The sequence below is a fragment of the Argopecten irradians genome, chromosome 4 (genome assembly GCF_041381155.1).
Source record: "Argopecten irradians isolate NY chromosome 4, Ai_NY, whole genome shotgun sequence".
Lineage (NCBI taxonomy): Eukaryota > Metazoa > Mollusca > Bivalvia > Pectinida > Pectinidae > Argopecten > Argopecten irradians.
In genome coordinates this window covers 41299576-41321130 of record NC_091137.1, presented here as the reverse complement: position 1 = coordinate 41321130, position 21555 = coordinate 41299576, and the positions used below count along the sequence as shown (strand labels likewise).

The 21555-nt window shown below is 33.8% G+C and overlaps 1 protein-coding gene across 2 annotated transcripts; it reads left to right on the top strand.

Moving 5' to 3' along the window:
* Positions 1-399: 399 nt before the first annotated feature.
* On the top strand, positions 400-21248 carry LOC138321688 (flotillin-1-like). 2 transcript variants are annotated; one of them, XM_069265570.1, is made up of 12 exons: positions 400-555; positions 3073-3148; positions 4582-4672; positions 7373-7516; positions 7697-7816; positions 9952-10047; positions 15508-15660; positions 16169-16350; positions 16763-16808; positions 17173-17310; positions 17749-17913; positions 18414-21248. In XM_069265570.1, exons 1-12 carry the CDS (start codon positions 510-512, stop codon positions 18438-18440), a joined length of 1284 nt encoding a protein of 427 aa, XP_069121671.1. In that variant the 5' UTR covers positions 400-509; the 3' UTR covers positions 18441-21248. The 2 variants fall into 2 exon arrangements, with proteins under 2 accessions (XP_069121671.1, XP_069121669.1); XM_069265568.1 differs by lacking the exon at positions 9952-10047 and adding an exon at positions 9724-9819.
* The last annotated feature ends 307 nt before the right edge of the window (positions 21249-21555 follow it).

The following is a 21555-nucleotide window of genomic DNA, read 5'->3' as shown; positions in this document are numbered from 1 at the left end:
TGGGACCTTTTGAACTTTTTAAACGTATTTCATGGGTTTGCAATAATGTTGCTACATATAACATTAAGTTTTAAAAAATTAGTTCGTAGGCAACTTTCCATTTTTTTTTTTTTTGTGAAATAGGTCCTTACATAGATTCTAGTTATATAAATTTACATGTACAGTGGTAAAAAGACATTTTGATAATTCTGGACTTAGACTATCTTCCGGCATTTTTTGTGCATTAACTGATAAAATAATAAATAATCGATGTAATTTAATTACACAGTAGTATTTATCTTTCAACTGTCATTCACTGTATTTCAACATCAACAATTCACCTATATTTCGTAACACATTTTATTTAGGTGTGTAGAGGCTGACGAGTGTCACATGACCTAATTGCGAAATGTATAGTAAAATTATTGACCAATCAGCGCACAGCTACACATTAACCCCGAAACCAAATAAACACAGAATTCTGAGGAGGAAAGAGGGCTGGTCTCCAATTTTGGAGATTTCGCTTTAAAATGGGTTTTGAAACATGTGGTCCGAACGAGGTGATGGTTGTTTCGGGTAAGTAAGATATATTTTACAATACTCTGGTTCTGCGTTATTTACCGATCGCTTCCGGAATGGTGTCTGAAGCCCAGCGCTGCACTGTCCGGAAGATTGATTTCAGAAAATTATAAATTATCATAAATATGATGCAGAATTGTCATATTTTCAAGCTATTTTATCGCAGAAAAGTATTTCATATCAAATGCTTATGCTATTGATGTGGTCTGTACTGTACGGCTTGGCCTTTGTATTAATGCATTTCACGGGAAAACGGAAATATGACGGTGCATCTCCGGCCGGATGTTTTGCATCCAACCTCTTACAAATGGCTGCAGCTGACCCCCAGGGACTCGATCATGTTTCCATGTAGTTGACAAATTTGCTATCGATTGCACAGAAAACATACTTTACTTCCTTTTTTATATCGAACAAGTTTCACAGTTGTCGAAGTGAATTTGGTTTTGGCCGTTTGTTTTGCTACAAGATCGCGGTCAGCAAACGTAATCACTCAAGCGTGAAATAAATGGTTTGGGAGTTGGCTTCGGTCATGCTTAACATTCCTTACTCCATATCTTCTTACATGTTACAGTATAGCTTTTAGAAAGTGTAAGGAATAATGAAATTTGCCAGGGATTTATAATCAGATCAAACGTTGTTAGATATTGTTCCTTATAAAATTGAAGCACTAAATACCACTCAGACTGTCTAATGTCCATCTCTATCACTGGCTTGACTAATTACTAAAGTAGACACAAGTTTGCCTTAGAGTACAGCTGTTGGCTTAAATTAGAACTCTCAAACTTGTAATTAATGTTTGAGGTCACTTTGGATTAAAATCTTATTTATCAGGTTCAGCTAATACAATCAAATAATACAATAATTTATATCATTATTTGTCTAAATTGATTATAAGTAATGGCATTAATAGATCAGTCTGAGATCATGTTCACTGATGATCTGGCATGACAGACAATGCGAAACACTTTGAAAACTTACAGGACATTTGGTCTGGTAAAATTTTCATTTTCACCAGACCAGATGAAACTTTACCAGACCAAAAATATTTACTGAAAATTGACATGATTTTTGTTTTGCTGTTGGTTGATGTGTATATGGTACAGGAAAGGAATTTAATAATGGAAATATAACAAGCGAAGCTATGATAACAAAATTACAATCATTTTATTGCTCAGCTGGTAGTTGATTATGAATTTGTTCTGCCCTCGCAAGTTTTTTAATCTCTGGTTTAAATTATCACGTGAGTTGAACCCGTAATATTCTTTACAAAGAGAACATGACATCAGACCATCCTCAAATACGAGCCAGTCACGTCCAACCTTCCATTTTTCGTTTAACTTTCGTTCACGCTTTTCCTCGTACCTTTTTTGACGATCTGCATGACTTCCAACCGCCGCAGGTTTTGGTATGGCTTTCCCTGGCACTGCCCCGGCCACATATTTGAGCATAGACATACTGACTAGGCCCTATCGGTGTTCTTTTAAATAACGTCAGCCATGACACTTTCGCTTTGTAATCGTGATCAGTAAAACGCTTTGATCGTATGAAATTCAATATGTTTTAAGCGCGTAGTAACAGAGATCTACTCGATAGATCGAGTAGATCTGTTTAGAATACACGACCACTCGGACAACCTCGGGCCTTCACATTCTTATCAGAATGGAAAATGCTCGAAGAGTTCCGATTAATACACGACTGTACGGACATTATTTGCACTTCGTATGCCATTATCCGTGAATTTAGTGCCACAGAGATGTATTGTGATTTATTTAACTACATTTTATCATATTTGTGTGATATTTATACCTGTTGTAGCGCTGAAATTTTACCGGACAGCATGTCCGGAAAATTGTATTTTTTTACCGGACCGGTTGTAAGTTTACCAGACATGTCCGTCGGTCCGACGGTGTTTGGGATTGTCTGGCATGAAAGGAAATTAATATATATACTAGTAATAAATTTATGTATGACAATTTATCCTTGCACTGACCACTTCCTTGTAACACAATTGGCTGACAATATGTTTTACATATGTGAAAGAAACAGTTGAAATATCATATTCTAAATTCTTTTGCTGCATTCAGTCAAAAAGACGTAAAGTGATCGTTATAATTATTCTTTATGTAAACTGATCATGATCTTTAATTTTTTGTCATCTAGTGAATTGTATTCTAACGCATGTAACTGAAAACATGCATATCATAATTTGAATTAGGTTTATAATATATTATTATACAGATTATAATTATAAGTTCATCACCCATCCAATTCATAATAGTAAAATATAGACATATATTGATAAGTGTGTTTTAGATATAAGTTTCTATCAATAGGTGACCAAATTACACCACTGGTACACCAGTTTATCACTATTTCTTTATAGCCATCAACTTTGTGTGGTATTGTACATGTGTTAACCTCTAAGTTTATGTTTCAGTTGAAGGTGTTTGTTTGTGACAGTTTTGTGCTAGTATTTATCTGTGATTTTAAGCTACATGTGTTTGTTTTTCACAGGATGCTGCCATTCCAGATCCCTGTTTATTCCCGGTGGGCGTGTCTTTGTATGGCCTGTCATACAGCACCTACAAAAGTCAGTTTCACACCTGTCAAACCATCAGAAATATATAAGATACTCATCCTTTAAAAAAATATAATTTATATTTCATATTGTATCAAAAAATTATTCACGATTGTGTTTAGTAAAACCTTGCTGTTTTATACTGAAAAAGTTGTCAAGTAATAATTATGTAATGTTGCATAATATGTAAATTTCATGAAAGTAAAATAACAGAAACATAACAGCGAGTTAATTCTTTTAATACGTTGACACCTTTAATGCAAAAAGCTTATCGAGACTGATGACTTTAGAAAAATTTTCTGAATTTAGAAAAATTAAACATTTATGAATTGTTTTTCCATATCATTGTAAGCGAATTACGCCCAACGTAAATATTATCTTATGAGACCTGCTTATTGTTCTTGATATTAAGTGTATAATAAATTTCTTTTAACATTCACATTTTCCCAGATATTTTTAGCTGAAACTTTGCCATTTATTTTTCTCTAACATTGTTTAATTTGTTCGAAACAGAAAAAGTCAGATGATATAATAAATGTTTTTTCTGTCTCCATATTAATTCTGTATTCTGTCTCCTTATTAATGCCTAAGAATGGCCCTGAGTACATTGACCCTGGCCATAGAGAGCCCCATGGTTTACACCAAAGAAGGGGTGGCCATATCGGTCACAGGTATTGCCCAAGTAAGTGCAGTTGTCTGCCCTTGGATAGCATTCCCCAATATTAGACATCTGCTTTAGCATGCCAGTAGAAGCAACAAACATACTACATATAGCAGGGGTGTAAAACCATTTTTGATGACAAATTGGCCGGGGTTGTAAGCAACTGACCAATTTGACACTCATTATATAAATTAAAAAATCTTTGATCCTGATGATGGAATATTTATTTGGTTCATGAGATGTGTATTTACACCTCTATAGCTCAATATTGTGCCAGCTTCCTTTTTCACTGTGTTTTTAATTCATTTTGTTTCATTTGACTGATGTTTGGTTGCTGTTTGGTTTAGAAGCAGGTGTTTGTCTTAAGCTTATTCACAAAAAGAAATCAATTGTTATTGTGATGATAATTAAAAGCGATGTAAATTCTAATTTTGAGAGAAATATCATAAATTGTTTGATTGGAGTTTCTGCCAGCCTGCTTCAGAAACCATAACACAGTCACTTCCTATTCTTTCTTTTCATTATACACAAGTTATCTCCCCTTGTGGTAATCTTTTAAATGTTATTGTATGCTATTTGCTATCAAAAGAAACATCATCAATTTGCTATTAATTTTTAACAGAATGATAGTATTAATATGATACTGGCTTTCAAGGGCAGATAACTCCATATGGTGAAAGGGCTCAATACAACATCAGGTTCCGTTTGAGTTGCTGCCCTTTGTTTTGTAACGTTTTGGGAGTGGTTTTGAAGTATGTAGCTAAGTTTCGAGGGTTTATTTCAGACTGAACCTAAATACCATGGACATCCAAGTAGATAGTTCCAATGTATACACACAGCTCGGTGTAGCTATTTCTGTCACAGGAATTGCACAGGTAAGCCAATTGGACAGTTTACTATACCTAAACATTCCTTGAATCAGCTTCTTTCAGTCTTACTTTCTCTTAGTTTTTCTCTAGAAATGCAAATAAAAACAATTTTGAATTCAACACTTTACAGTCAATTATGTTAGTGCTTTATTTAAGATAGATGTATTTCAAAACAAAAGTATTGATTTTTTAGCTTGCCTATTCGAAGAATAGGGGGAGCTAATGTTGTCGCCCCAGTGTCAGCGTTGGCGTTGGCGTCCCATTTCACGTTAAAGTTTTTGAGCAAGTTTCTGTTTCGTCAATTGTTTAAGCTTAAGTCATCATAAATGTTTATGATTTTATTTTCCTAATGTGTATGGATGCTGAACGAGATAATACAACCAATTTGGGGCCCTATAGGGGGTTTTTGAGTCTGTTAATTTGTCATATTTCCATGTAAAAGTTTTTTAGCAAGTTTCTATTTTGTCAATTGTTTAAGCATAAGTCATTATAAATGTTTATGATTTTATTTTCCTAATGTGTATGGATGCTGAACGTGATAATACAACCAATTTGGGGACCTTTAGGGGGTTTTTGAGTCTGTTAATTTGTCTTATTTTCATGTTTAAATAGTAAATACTTGAACATCAACTTCTTCTGAATAGGCGAGCTTTGCTGTTCTCCAACAGCTCTTGTTTTATTTAAAGTGATTGTAGATTCTGTAAAGCATATCAATATATTTCGTTAGATGATATCTAATATGATACATATACTGGTTGTCAAACTATTTTATCTCAAAAACAAATGGTTAAAATCCCTTAAGGCTTCCTAATGTTTATTAGCGTATTAAATTGAAATTCCATAAAAATTGAAAAAAATCTATAAAATGTATTTCATTCAGACTTTGTTTTTATCATGACATCTGGCTATCATGAGAGATTTGGTTATATCTAAGGATCACTAATTCTAATTTGGTTGTGAGATGTTACTGCAGGGTTTACTAGTAAATATAATCAAAACTTTGCTACCAATGCTTTTCAATAGTTCTTTAACTAGGTAACTAAAAAGTTCCATCAAAATCAGTTTATTTCATTGAATTAATATACAGATTTAGTCGTTGTAGACTTCTAGTTGTAAATATATATGTTTGGGGCCTGGACTCATTAGGTTTAGATAATACACTGCACATTTAGTGATTAAACATGTACAGTTACCATGGGAACAGACCGTAACATTACAACATGATATCTAACAACTTCTGACCTTATAACAAGATAACTAGCTAGCCAGCAGTGTCTGCTATATATGTTAATACTGCTGAAAGAGAAAGAGACTATTTGGGACCTGATATATATATATATAAAACATAATTTTAGGGATGTCCATTTTAACTTTGCATGTATTCAGTTTTTATTTGCATATTCCAACCTATTCCATTCAGAATTCTTTTGTTTTGTTTTTTGTTGGGAACTGCAGTTCTACAATTCACTGAAATATGAGGCATGTTATTATATAGCAGCCGGCATGAATGTGTGATAAATGTACATGTGTTCAGTTAGAATCTTTTATTTCATTCATTATCACATATATGGTAGATAGCAACATTTACATATAGATCCATTGACCTCATGTCACATAGTTTAGTCTTTATCTGTGTACTAAAGCTATAAAATAGAATAAAGTTATTGTGATGTGTATATTTTGTATATCTGAATATCTATATGTACACCTTGTTTGTGGTAATAAATATCTATATACCTGTATATTATATACACTTAATATGTGGAAATAAATCATCTACTTGTTACTTAAAATTACAACCTTGTAATGATAAGATCAATCTTCACTTTTTCCTAGCTACTAGCTAGGTGTAAACAGTTAAGGCGCTATTTCAGAAACTCATCAATTATAGAAGAGACCATGGTTTATAATGATGTGTACGTGACAGTGGTATTTGTAAAAAGAGAAAGTTTTAATTAATTCTAATTTATTCTAATTATTGTAACTCTAGGAAAATACACCTGTACATATGGATTATTTAGAAAAGCTACTCTGATTCTCTCTGCAGTCTGTGTCCTGTTTGTTACTTATATATCAGCTTACCTATATTTGTACACAGTATATGGAACACGTATACCTATGTAACACATATTTCATGTGATAATTAATATTCACAGACATGACAGAACATTCACATGTATACAAACTGTAGCTGTGGAAAAACCTGTTCATAATACACCAGTCAGTGCTGAAATCAATATATATATACAATACAATTCATGAAGCACAAAGCTTCTCACTCGTCACTGTTGAAATGTAGTATTGAACTATTTTCTTAATTACAGGTTAGATCTTTTAGATGTACTGTATTGATCATTTAATTTAAAGACAGTAATAAAAAAAAACCAAACAAAAAAACAACATTATTCAGTTTTACGAAAAAGTGCCACAACTTATTTAAGCTTGTTCAAGATATTCTTTTAAATTCAGAAATGACAATGATTTGGTAAGAAAAATAATATGTAATGATACATTACCTTCAAAATTGGAAGGGGGATGCCTTGAACAAAAGAAATATTTTGAATCAAATAATGAGTTATGTGAGACTTAGTATATAGGTTGTATTGTAGATACACTCAATATTCAACTGCTTTCAACGTTCATTAATGATTTTGTTCGTGATTTAGAACTATATAGCTAGGTAAACATTCATGCATGATTTTGTAGGTAAAGATTCAGGGCTCCAGCAAAGATATGTTGGAGTCAGCCTGTGAACTTTTCCTTGGAAAGCCTGAGTCGGAGATCCGTAAAGTAGCCCAGGAAACACTAGAAGGTCATCAGAGAGCCATTATGGGTAACATGACCGTAGAGGTTAGTATAACATGGTTAAATCACCAGGGAACTTTATCTGTATTTTGAATTTTCTTTGCTAATACAATGTACAAATAAAACTATGGCAATACACTCATTTTAAAAATAAAGAGACTACATTTACCATTATATTTATTATTGTATATGTGGAGACATGAATTTGTTATATCTTGTACACAGGAAATCTACAAAGACCGTAAGAAGTTCTCCAAAGCTGTATTTGAAGTAGCCTCATCAGATTTAGTTAACATGGGTATCTGTGTTGTGAGTTACACACTGAAGGACATCCGCGATGATGAGGTAAGTAGCGCATGTGGTGCCCAGATAAATGGTCAAATATACAATCTGACAACTGGCCATCATGACCTTTATCATTATCTATTTCTATCAATCAAAATATGGCAATTAACTAATTCACCACGAAGACACATTTAGGCTCTTCTATAAATCAAAGAATAGACCAGTTCATTTTGAAATTTCAGTGGTGAATGAGTTAAGATCTTACAGAGCTCTTCAAGTCAAATCAAACAGTACTTAAAATGTGAAATTTTTTCGTGATTGTTTAATTTCATGATTTGCATGCATAAAACTTTCACGGTGTCGTTATTTTCATGATAGATAAAATTTCATACTTTTAACAACAAAGTTTTTAGAGGTACAAAATGTTACACGCAGGGGAAATTTTCGCGATCAACCACTTTTTCTGTAATTAGCGAAAAAATCCCCCTCGCATAAATTTCCACATTTTCAGTATATATTTTGTATAATGATCTTTTAAAACAAAATTTAAATTAATGACAATATCTGTCGTGAAAATAATAAAGCACTTTGAGGTTTGTGAGTTATTTATAGACTATTGATCATGTTATCACCATATTGAAGAGCCTTAAGTATTTGATTTTCTATACATGTATATATATATACACACTTGTGTTGGTCACTAAGGATATCCTGTTTGATTTCACAATAGCAGAATTCATTGTATTGTATTAATGACTGTGTTCTTGTGTAGATATAGCATTACATTCTATTATGTCATATCTATATATTTTTTTGTGTACGATAATCTGATGATGAGAAATACAAAGACACTCATGATAACAAAAAAAAAAACAAAAAAAAACATTTATGATAACAAAAAGCGCTCATTGCCTCAGTATTAAATCACTCCTATGATCATAATTCTGTGTATTCAGTTAAACACAAAATTAATTCTGGAATTAAAGTGGATGCGTGTCTTTGCTATATCCTGCCCTAAGACAGGGGTACCATCATGATCAAGGATGATTCTATATTTATATATGTTGCATTGCCATGGTATTAATATTTTATTTGACATTGTTTACAGGTAAAGACAAATGGCATGCCATAATTTGTATTTTACCACTTTTGAATTTCATATTACTGTACTGTAAACTTCCAAAAATTAAGTTTAAAAATCGGAAGTTATAACTCAAACACCTCAAACTTTTTACAGAGTAGACTTCATTATACTTATATAGCCTTTTTAAGGATTAACTTGAATAGATTTTTTATGTTATGGAGATATAACACAAAAATCTGAGTGTACTCTAAATAAACCGCAAAGCGGTTTATGATGAAATTACACTCAGATTCTTGTGTTATATTTCCATAACATAAAAAATCTATTCAAATTAATCCTTATAATTCAATTTACTGAAGATGATCTCTTCAATATTCAAAATTTATTTTGGGACTCTTTTGTCTATGTAATCACTACGCTGTCATCACAGCCAATCAGAAGCGGAGTTATAAACGGCGACACCATTTTTTCCTTTATGGGCTGATAAAGTAAATTTTAAGCCAATGAAAATTTTCGTAACAAGAAAAATTGAATTATAACTCAATAATTAATATTTTCTATGGTCCTGCAGTCAACTAAGTAGTGTATTTTGTTCCAAACATATTTTATATTTTCTAGTTAACAGGTAGATTGGTATTTACAATTTAGTGTTTCATGACTACAATTTACACACAAGAATAGATATAGTACAACCATTTTTAAAGAAAAAAGTAAACAATAAAAACCTATTCCATAAGACTTACTTTAAACGTCTGATATATTTTAGGTTTGATTAGTATTATTGTTCAGGATAAACACTTACATATGTAAGTAATGTTACACATTAGATTGATAATGCTTGATAGTTGATGAACATTCTGGCATGCCATGTATTTTTTTGCAGGGCTACCTGAAATCATTGGGTATGAAGCGAACCTCAGAGGTAAAGCGTGATGCCCGAATCGGAGAGGCTGAAGCCAGGAGAGATGCTGGTATTAAGGTGACTTATTAAAATGTTTCTTCCAGCTAGGGACAAGACCTCCAGGATAGGAGACGAAGGGATTTCCTGTGGAAATCCTATATAAAATATATCTGACCATTTCCTTAAAATGTAGGAAAATTTTTTCTTTAGGGTTACTTGAAGTCTTTGGGCATGGCAAGAACAGCCCAAGTTAAGCGTGACGCTCGTATTGGTGAAGCTGAAGCGCAAAGAGATGCTGGAATCAAGGTTACCATCATCTGGATCTTTATCATAGATGTTTTCTCTTAACAAAAGGCAGTTCAACACTTGTCGGCTTGTCTCTGCATGTTTGTTGTCATCAATCCCCATGTACACGCAATAGATTTTAGAAATGGCTTCCTACTTGCATATTACTATATTTAGTAATTTATATAAGTATGCATTTGCTGTCATTTGCCTATTGTTTTGCACTTCATAAGGTTGACTGCAAAAGCTCTGCATTTAACTATTATTATCAATTGTTTAATGATGGCTTATGGTTATTTGTGAGCTTCTGTCCTCGTGATCTTCTGAAGATCTACATACAAGCTGTTCCATGGTAGTTATCTCCCTTGTACACGAGGCCTACTTTTAAAGTTCTCTCATCAAAATTTCATCAAGACTTTAAACCTTGTTTAAATGCATCATACATCCTTAATATCTGGACCTCTTTACTTGATTTCTTTCTAACCAGTCTTTTAAAGATTTAAAGAGCAGCTCTTATTACATATTAAATTGAATTTCTTGATAGCTTGTCTTGATACCAAACCATCTCAGTGTATTGATTGTATTTGTACCATTCCAGAAAAATAGATATATATCTTTGCTAGTTATGGATGCTATTATGCTTGTAGTTCATTGGAATACATATTTTCAAACTTCTTGATCAAAGTTCAACCTAGATTAATGAAATATGAAATATACATCCCATTATACAAAAATGTGGGAGTAGATACTCTCTACTCATTCACTATTCTTTATCAAATTTCAACCTTAGCTCTCAGTTTTTGAAAAAGAAACCCTCTTCTGAATTCTTTCCTTTTGATTGCTTATAACTCTGCTTTAATGGAGAAGCAGTTTGATTTTATTCCTTTTCTTTTGCAAATCACATGTTGAAAGATGAATCTATGAAAAAGTCAAGCTTTTCTGATTAAAATATAAAAAAAAAAATCTAATTAAATCTTTTATTCTTGTTCTTCACTGCGCCATAATGTATAATTTGTGTTCCAAACTTATAGAGTGATATGTGGCAGATCCAGTAATTTTGGTATACTAGGAATTTATGGAATTCATTTTAATAGTAGGTAAATAATCATTTTGGCTGAAAGCCATAAAAATTTATAGCTGTATTGTTATAGTCATTTTACAGAAAAAAATGAAACAAGCAGTCCTGGATCTGCTATTATAGTGATAATATATATTATTTTTGGTGTGACAAGTGTTGAACTGAATCCTGTACAACTGTAGTGCCCTTTGTGACACCCCAAGCTTCTGTACTTCTGTATATAAAGTATAGCCTGTACTAACTAGGGCTGCAACGATACACCAGTACTCCGATACGATACATATCACGATACATGCCTCTCGATTCGATTATTTTCGATACAATATTCTGTTTTGTGCCATCTTTTGTTTTAACAGTTGATTTTTACATCTGGATTTTCAAATGTACAACTAATGCATTAATAAATCATACCTAAAAGAAAAAGATGAAAAGAATTTTATGTTTGATGTAAACAAACATCAATAACTCAAATTAAGAAAAAAGGTAAAAAAAATATATATATATATAACATAAATAATAAATAAATAAAAGAGATTGACTTGAGTTTAAGTACCTTTAGCCAATGTAACTGTAACAAAAAGAAATTAATAAAACTAGTATCATATCTTTGTAGTTTTAAGTATTTTTACAGCAATCACGTACTGATTTAAATTGATTGAACAATGTTTTAAAATTGTATAAAAATGATTATCATTCTATTATGGACTTGTTCCCATGACAACTAGCTATAGGCCTATAGTAGGCCTACTAATAAAATATTTTTGACCTACTTATAATTATTAAATTATTACATTTAATTTTGTTCAGAGAAAAAAATCTTTTTGTTCATAAAATTTCTGTACATTTTTTTATACTTGTACAATTTAATGACATTTGCTATCATAAGTATATGATTGATAAAATTTCATTTATATCCGGATTTTTTATACGTTTCCGACTCCTTTATTACAATTACGAAATGCCAAAATGGCGGCCATTACGATTGCAAACTTTATGACTTCCTTCAGACAGTATAGGCCTATTTAACACTGAAAACCAGAGTAAATCATTAACAATTGTGAAAAGTGTTTGCCTTTCATGTGATTCTTAGTAACTGTAGTCATAACATTTATTGGAAAGGCTTAAAAAGTTGGTAGCTTGTTTCCAAATTGATCATGACCAGCTGGTCCACTTCTGCAAAAGACACACGTGAATAGTGACACTAGCTCACTACCAGACTCAGGTAATAGACTCAGACTGTTAATCAAAATAGGTGGGGAGATGGTCAGAGAGTGTTTACATCACTTTTGGGTATGATCCCAGTGTCTGATAATCTTGATATGGCTAAGATTTATTGCTTCAAGTGTAAAGTCCAAACACTGCAGGTACTCCATCGTATCGAACCGAAACGGCAAGGCTGTATCGTAAAATCGTATCGACGTACAAATATCGCGATTAAATGTGTATCGCGATGAATCGTTTCAGCCCTATTACTAACTCTTCACATTGTAATGATTTAGCAAGTGGTGCTGATACATCTCTTGTGACATATCGTTGTGACTGATCTGTCTAGTTCTGGTGACATATTGTGTCTACTTCTAGTGACATATTCCTGGTGACATATTGTGTCTAGTTCTGGTGACATATTCCTGGTGACCAATGTGTCTAGTTCTGGTGACATATTTCTGGTGACTGATGTGTCTAGTTCTGGTGACATATTCCTGGAGACTGATGTGTCTAGTTCTGGTGACATATTCCTGGTGACTGATGTGTCTATTTCTGGTGACATATTGCTGGTGACTGATGTGTCTAGTTCTGGTGACATATTGCTGGTGACTGATGTGTCTAGTTCTGGTGACATATTACTGGTGACTGATGTGTCTAGTTCTGGTGACATATTCCTGATGACTGATGTGTCAAGTTCTGGTGGCATATTACTGGTGACTGATGTGTCTAGTTCTGGTGACATATTCCTGATGACTGATGTGTCTAGTTCTGGTGACATATTCCTGGTGACCGATGTGTCTAGTTCTAGTGACATATTCCTGGTGACATATTGTGTCTAGTTCTGGTGACATATTCCTGGTGACCGATGTGTCTAGTCCTGGTGACATATTCCTGGAGACTGATGTGTCTAGTTCTGGTGACATATTCCTGGTGACTGATGTGTCTAGTTCTGGTGATATATTCCTGGCGACTGATGTGTCTAGTTCTGGTGACATATTCCTGGTGACTGATGTGTCTAGTTCTGGTGACATATTCCTGGTGACTGATGTGTCTAGTTCTGGTGACATATTACTGGTGACTGATGTGTCTAGTTCTGGTGACATATTCCTGGAGACTGATGTGTCTAGTTCTGGTGACATATTCCTGGTGACTGATGTGTCTAGTTCTGGTGACATATTCCTGATGACTGATGTGTTTAGTTCTGGTGACATATTCCTGGTGACTGATGTGTCTAGTTCTGGTGACATTTTCTGTGACGATGTGTCTGTTCTGGTGAGACTGATGTGTCTAGTCTGTGACATCTAGACATATTCTGTGACTGATGTGTCTAGTTCTGGTACATATTCTGTGATGATGTGTCTAGTTCTGGTGACATATTCTGGTGATTCTATTTGACTGTGATGATGTGTCTAGTTGGTGATATTCCTGTGACTGTCTAGTTCTGGTGACATATTCCTGATGACTGATGTGTTTAGTTCTAGTGACATATTCCTGGTGATTGATGTGTCTAGTTCTGGTGACATATTACTGATGACTGATATGTCTAGTCCTGGTGACAAATTCCTGGTGACCGATGTGTCTAGTCCTGGTGACATATTCCTGATGAACGATGTGTCTAGTCCTGGTGACATATTCCTGATGAACGATGTGTCTAGTCCTGGTGACATATTCCAGGTGACTGATGTGTCTTGTCCTGGTAACATATTCCTTGTGACCTGATTTGTCTTGTCCTGGTAACATATTCCTGATGAACGATGTGTCTAGTCCTGGTGACATATTCCTGATGATTGATGTGTCTAGTTCTTGTGACATATTCCAGGTGACTGATGTGTCTTGTCCTGGTAACATATTCCTTGTGACCTGATTTGTCTTGTCCTGGTAACATATTCCTGGTGACTGATGTGTCTTGCCCTGGTTACATATTCCTGGTGACTGATATGTCTTGTCCTGGTAACATATTCCTGGTGACCGATGTGTCTAGTTCAGGTGACATATTCCTGATGAGTGATGTATCTAGTTTTGGTGACATATTCCTGGTGACTGATGTGTCTTGCCCTGGTTACATATTCCTGGTGACTGATATGTCTAGTCCTGGTAACATATTACTGGTGACTGATGTGTCTAGTTCGGGTGACATATTCCTGGTGACTGATGTGTCTAGTTCTGGTGACATATTCCTGGTGACTGATGTGTCTAGTCCTGGTAACATATTCCTGGTGATTGATGTGTCTAGTCCTAGTGACATATTGTGTCTAGTTCTAGTGACATATTCCTGGTGACTGATGTGTCTAGTTCTGGCGACATATTCCTGGTGACTGATGTGTCTAGTTCTGGTGACATATTCCTGGTTACTGATGTGTCTAGTCCTGGTGACATATTCCTGGTGACCGATGTGTCTAGTCCTGGTGACATATTCCTGGTGACTGATGTGTCTAGTCCTGGTAACATATGGCTGGTGACCTTATTTGTCTTGAATTAAGCCATAGGACTCCAGAGTTTGATATATCTAGTTGTATTTGTTGTCTGTTGTACTTTACATTCTGTTGCACATCTTCTAACTAACAATCTATACATTGCCTCACACAGTACAACAACAATAATCTTTACACACCCAGGAGTCTGGTCAGGACTGCCTTTATAGATACTCCCTAAAGAATGCCAATCTTCAATCTTGGCTTGGAAAACCTTAGGAAAATATGTCTGCTACTATTAGTGAAAACATACATCTTGGTTTAACTTAGATTGAAGAATTGCTGAGATACTATATTAACAAATTTCAGCACAGGGTACTGGTGTGTTAATTCATTGTACCAGTTATACCAATTTGTAATTGAAAAGGCAGAATTTTGTTCATACAAATCCTCCTTAACCTGTGATTTGAAGAAATGCATGATATTTCCTATTTGTTGATAAATTGCTTTACTCTCATAAAAAATATACTATTAATGAAATTTTTGATAGTTATGAAAATAAATTTCCATATATAATACCAAGTTCTGTTAAATTGTCACTTTTGGTAAACAAAATTTGTTGATATACAAAAGTGATATTTCTTGAAGATCTATTATTGATTCAATAAAACAGATATAATTGGAAATATCTTTAGTGTCAGATTATCCTAATATAACTGTTTAGGTATATATGTATATAATTATAAACTAAATTTACTATATTTACTATGTATTGATTGTTAACAGGAAGCTATGGCAGAAGAACGCCGAATGGCTGCCAGATATCTTAACGATATTGAGATTGCCAAAGCCCAGCGTGACTTTGAGTTGAAGCAGGCTGCCTACAACATGGAAATTCAGACCACCAAAGCCCAGTCAGATCTTGCCTACGATTTACAGGTACAAAGTTATTGATAAAGGATATACAGAAGAATTCCAGTCTACTCAGTAAATTATGCCTGGTGTAGGTTTGATGGTAATACAATACTGTAGAACACTAACTTGATTTTCACGAGATACAAATTTTCAAGCAATTTTACGAGAGATCTAAAATGCAATTTCAAATATTTCACGAATAATTGCATAAAATGTAAATGTTATGAATGCTCGATTATCAGTAATATTAAATAAAAATATTCAGTAAAAATTAATTGAGAATTTGTGTATTCATGCATATGTTTAAAATAACAAAAACAATCTGTTTACATTAGTTAGGATCCAAGATCATCTCCTTTTCCAACAACTAGACGTAAACTTAATCTGTGTTTTGTCTGTCCTGATATGTGTAAATATCATATGGCAATACATTTTGTTTAAATCAATTGATAAATAAAACTATTTGAGTTAACACAGGACTGACAAAATAATAATGTTTTAAGTACAATATGTAATTTTATATTCTTTTCAGGCCGCTAAGACAAAGCAGAGAATCAAGAATGAACAGATGCAGGTCAAAGTTGTTGAGAGGACCCAGCAGATTCAGCTTCAGGATCAGGAAATCTTACGTCGTGAACGTGAACTCGAGGCCCAGGTACGCAAACCTGCTGAGGCCGAGAGATACAGGCTGGAGAAAATCGCTGAGGCTGACAGGTAAGTCACAAGACTATCCATAAAAATCAGGTATTAAAGCTTTATAATATTGCTCTAGCTATATTCTTTAAGAATGTTCACAAAAAAAGGTGATTGATTATATAACTACTAATCTCTCTTGTGTTATCAGAAATTTGTACTTTCTATTTGTTTCTTCTTCAAACATTGTGGGAACTTCATAATCAAATGTCTATGTAATGCTTTCTGAAGCTAGTCCAAGATATTGACATTAGTTTATTTTGTATGTTCAATTTAAATTTTCGCTGATACCTATGACAGATCTGTCCAAGTAATAGAGTAAATGAAAAATAAAAGGAAGGTATAGATATATAATCTTGTTGTTAGAGTTCGACTTAATACACTGTAAGTGTCTTTTAAAGATGTGTTGTAAATATAAAGCCTTACCTTACAGAATCAAGATCACCCTTGAAGCTGAGGCTGAGGCCGAATCAATCCGGGTAAGTATATCCCCAGTAATACCGTAGGAGGGTACTGTCCTTATGGTTCTGGTGATAAAGATATAACAATATCAAGGTAAACTTGCAAAATAAAATTTACCGTTTCTGTAGCATCAAAGGAATGCGTGGTACTAGACATGTGACCGTTTTAGATTTAACAATGTGATGTTTGATGCTATATTTAATATCTTGAAAAAAAGATATTTGTCACAATCATGTTAAAGTGGAATATTTCACAATATAACATTTGGCAAATTAACATTCAAATGTTTGATATTTGACATTGTCATATTATGACCATATAACACGCTGAACTTTTGGCAGTTTATAGACTGTACAATAATTTTTACCACGCTTCCTGTAGGTAAAGGGAGAGGCTGAAGCTTTCGCTATTGAGGCCCGTGCCAAGGCCGAGGCTGAACAGATGGCCAAGAAGGCCGACGCCTGGAAGGACTACCAGGACTCCGCTATGATCGACATGATCCTGGAGACTATGCCCAAGGTAAGGATATTGTAGAGGTCTTACCTTATTCCTACTAACCCCATGGGATAGCCATGGCCATGAGTATGAGGTAAAACTGATTTTTACATACTTCACAAAGTGACCCTATGGTTGTTACATAGATCACTGCGTAGGTAAGTCACAAGGTGATTGCATAGTTGTCATGTAAAATATTCTTTCTTATGTATTTAATTTTACAAGGAAAATGATCTTTTGATAACATCACCCTGTTTACGAAATAAATCTATATAAAATCAATCTTGCTGTTGCTTTATGATGTGGAAAAATCCACATGAAGCTCCTTTTAGTCCTAAATTTATTTATTTTCAGCAGACCAGATTTAGTCAAATAATTATTTCAATTGGAACTAATCAATGCAAGATTCTCGTCCAAAGAAATAATACAATGTATAAAGTGCATGTTTTACTTTGTTTACAGCTTGCTGCTGAAGTAGCCGCTCCTCTGACCAACGCCAAGAAGGTGACCATGGTGTCCAGTGGAAAGGGAGACATTGGAGCCTCTAAGCTGACCGGAGAGGTCCTCACCATCATGGAGAAACTGCCACTCGTTGTGGAGAACTTGACTGGCATCAGCATCACAAAGGTAGGACTAAATGTGGAAGTAAAGCTCTGTGTTATTCAGAATCCTTGTGTGTGTACTATACACCCAACTTTTTTCACAGCTATTAGATTTCGCTGTTTCCATTTCAAAACATTTTCACAGAGAATAAGTTTGATGGATGTAAAATTGAAAGGAATTTATCTTTGAATTTAATTGTGCAAGAATTGTGGAAAATATCAATTCACGAAGGTAAACTTTTGCGAATTACATTGATTGCAAAATTCTCAAATATAAATCGCACACGAAAGAAAACTGGTTTACAGTAATATGTAGTCTTGCAAGAAAAGGGCATTCTTTTCATATACAAAACATTCAATACCTGTTCCCAATGAAAGTTTTGACAATACCATCTTAAAAATTGCACATTAATCTACAGGAATTTTCATTTTGAATAAAATTTCTTCTCCTTATTATGTTGTATTCATTGTATTATAGCCTATTTTTCTAAAATTAAATCATTTCTTTTCTTTTTTCTCCTGTAGAACATCAAAGCTGCCACCCGTCGGTAAAGAGAAGATTGAGACCCCCACATATAAACTGTGTATTCAGTGAGACATTACAGGTCCCTGTGCTGCAGGGTCCTGAACAGAACAACAGGTGTACACATCCCTGTAGATAATGTAGATTTTATAGAATCAAAACTCACCATCAAATCTTTCTCGTCTGCTGCGGTTGTGTTGTCCATGGTAACACTGTCAAAGCGATTGTCAAGTCATCTGTAGATATATGGTATACACAGGTAATCGACAGCTCGTTAACAACAGGTAGCAGGCAGTATGTAATTAGAACTACAGATGATTATCTAATAACTGTGTGTTGCCATGGACACAGGTATAAGGCTGATATTATGGAATGTTTTAACCACAATTTACGTCTACGGAAAATGGGTGATTTTGAGACAGGAATTAAACTTGCTCAAAACGTTTTACTGCAATTTTTGTATGAACTCATGATACAAATGACCCCTGATTGTTTTAATTCTCCAGAAATTTATACATAAAATGTGCTGTTTTATATTTTATTAATTTTTTTACGTCTTTTAACTGCTTGCTGCCTGTCCGATCCGTGTTAGCCTGTGTACAGATCAATATAATAGTTCTACTGTAGTATATAGCTGTGTGTATTGAGAGTATTACACCTAAAGATAAACAATCATAAACTATGGTAGCTTCATCAATACAACTGTGGTCCAATATACTCATTTATCTATCTACATAATATTTTATCAAACATGTGTTTGAACAACTCCTCCACCCCGTATGATACATATATTAACTCTTCGAGATGGAAAAGTTCAGTGTATGATGAGGGGTGAAGGTGATGATATAGGACAAAAAAGTTACGCCAAATCCACTGGCAAAATTAGTTTTTATCCAACTTGTGTAAGTTTGCTATGGCTTTAAATTATTTGTTCTTTGTGCAAAGTGTCCTGGTTTTAATATGTATTTAAGCCAAACTGTTAACGCCATCAGTAATTATTTTACCTTGCTTTGCTGTTCCTGCAACAGCTTTGGTTGGACGAGTGCTAGACCCCCAGATAGACTGCAGTTTTAAAATGTTTTTAATTAGGCAAAAACATTTAAAACAAGAAGTACCCACATCCTGATTTTCTGACAAATTCTACTGAGTATGTGAACCACCCAATCCTAGTCGCGTTTGAGACTACCCCGGCTTTTAACCTCTCTCTATACTTACACATGTTGGATTATTGAAGGTCAACCGGATTAATTAAAGGTCAAATGGATTATCATTTTGATGTATCACATATTGTGATCAATTATTTGTTTAATCATCCATGGTACTTCTAGCTTGTTCCTGTTTTGTCAGTTTGTAGACTATGGAATTGAAGCATCTAGTCAGAATTGTTTTAAACATAGCACAGACGTATTATGATATTTAAATATGCATGTGAACATGAAAAAGTACTTTATACTCTTGTACTGGTAAATTTTATAGATGTACCACAAAATCTTCATTAAGTGAAATCATCCTGTGTTTCTGAGAAATGTTTTATTTATTTACAACTTTAACATCATTGGACGTCGAGTAAAAGACATTTAGACAGAACAATTTGTATCCTCAAGTGAAATCATCTTGGGTTTCTGAGAAATGTTTGACTTATTTGCAAAATATATCCAGGGCGTCGAGTAAAAGACATTTGAACAGAAACACTAACCATTTTGACCGATTATACTAGATTTTGCCAGTGGATTTTGTCCGTATTTATCAGGGGTCTTTTGTATCAGTTTTAATCATCAGCGGAACTCTCCCGTCTTTTCTTTATCACTCCATGATGGTGTTTGGTGGTTTGGACCACATCGAGTGAAAAATATTTATTTTTCGTACATATCTATTTAACAGATTATTCAGTATTTAATTAAATGAATCTACACAATGTCCTGATGAGTCAGTTTCGTATAACATGTTACTGTTTTAGATATTACTGAATATGTTATTGTAGATAACTTTTGTGCAGAATGCAATACATAACATGTACCTTTTATCATCTTTAATCCCCCATAATTTACCTCTTCTTATGAGATTGATCACGTTGTATATATGTATGCGTTTAGTCCTTGACCTTGTGACCTCCACTGTCGTCTTTTGGATCGTGTAGAGGTGGTGGAGGGCACCAGGGTCTAAAGTTCATACTCCCTCCGATTGGAATGTTACAGTCATTAGTATTGGTATAGCCAAGTATTTGGCAATGATATTCAGAAGTGATCAAACAATACAGCTAAAATTCCATCCTTGAAATTTAGAAATTTTTCAAATTACCTGGAAAAAGATAATCACTTCTTCTTAATCACTGCATAATTAAACTTCTTTTCATCTCCTTTAATCTCTCAGGGTTTATTTAGGTAAGAATGTTACATTAGATAAAAGGGCATTTTGTTAAATTCTGAAGAAAATCACTCTGTAGAATTATCTTCATAGTCATTTTAGTGGTCCCCATGAGGTAGATTTTGATCCACAGTTCCCAAGGTTCAAATTTTGTTTATATTTTGTTGCAAAATTAGATTTGCCTACAATGTTCAGATATTATTGGGAACATGCACTACCCAGTTAACTTTTATCGGCACTTATGTAATGACATCAACAATATTTCAATACTTCCATCCTAAAACGGACCATAGTTCCTGTTGCTGAGGCCTTAAAACACCACAATAAGTGGTTAAGATCTTTCCATTAAACATGTCCACTGTCTTGTTGCATGTTTATTATGTTGTACATGTAGTAAGCCATTTTCATATCTCTCTAACTGTGTATCATGTACCATTTGTAATCTTTGGAATATAATAAAATGTTGTACCGAATTTAGTGTTTGTTCAAATATAAACATGTTTTGTGTAATTACCAGTAATTTCGAATTTGGTTCCTTCAAAATAACCAAACAAATGTATGCTTCAGAGATTTATTATTGAAATTTCGCATATTTTTTTATCAAATTTTATCAGTCACAACAGCCTAATTACGAATTTTGAAACATTTTCTTAGTTTTCTATTTAATGCAGGGTATTCTTTTGCCTGTTATGTTCACAGTAAATACCTTGAAAAACTAAATACCTTAAACATGCTTAAATTCTGATGTGTTAAAAATTATAAACACTCTTATGTGAAGGA

Coding starts and splice junctions, on each gene's coding strand:
- LOC138321688 (XM_069265570.1), top strand. CDS start 510: ATGGGTTTTGAAACATGTGGTCCGAACGAGGTGATGGTTGTTTCGG. Junction 16,809..17,172: donor CTGAGGCCGAATCAATCCGG/GTAAGTATATCC, acceptor CGCTTCCTGTAG/GTAAAGGGAGAGGCTGAAGC. Junction 17,311..17,748: donor TCCTGGAGACTATGCCCAAG/GTAAGGATATTG, acceptor CTTTGTTTACAG/CTTGCTGCTGAAGTAGCCGC.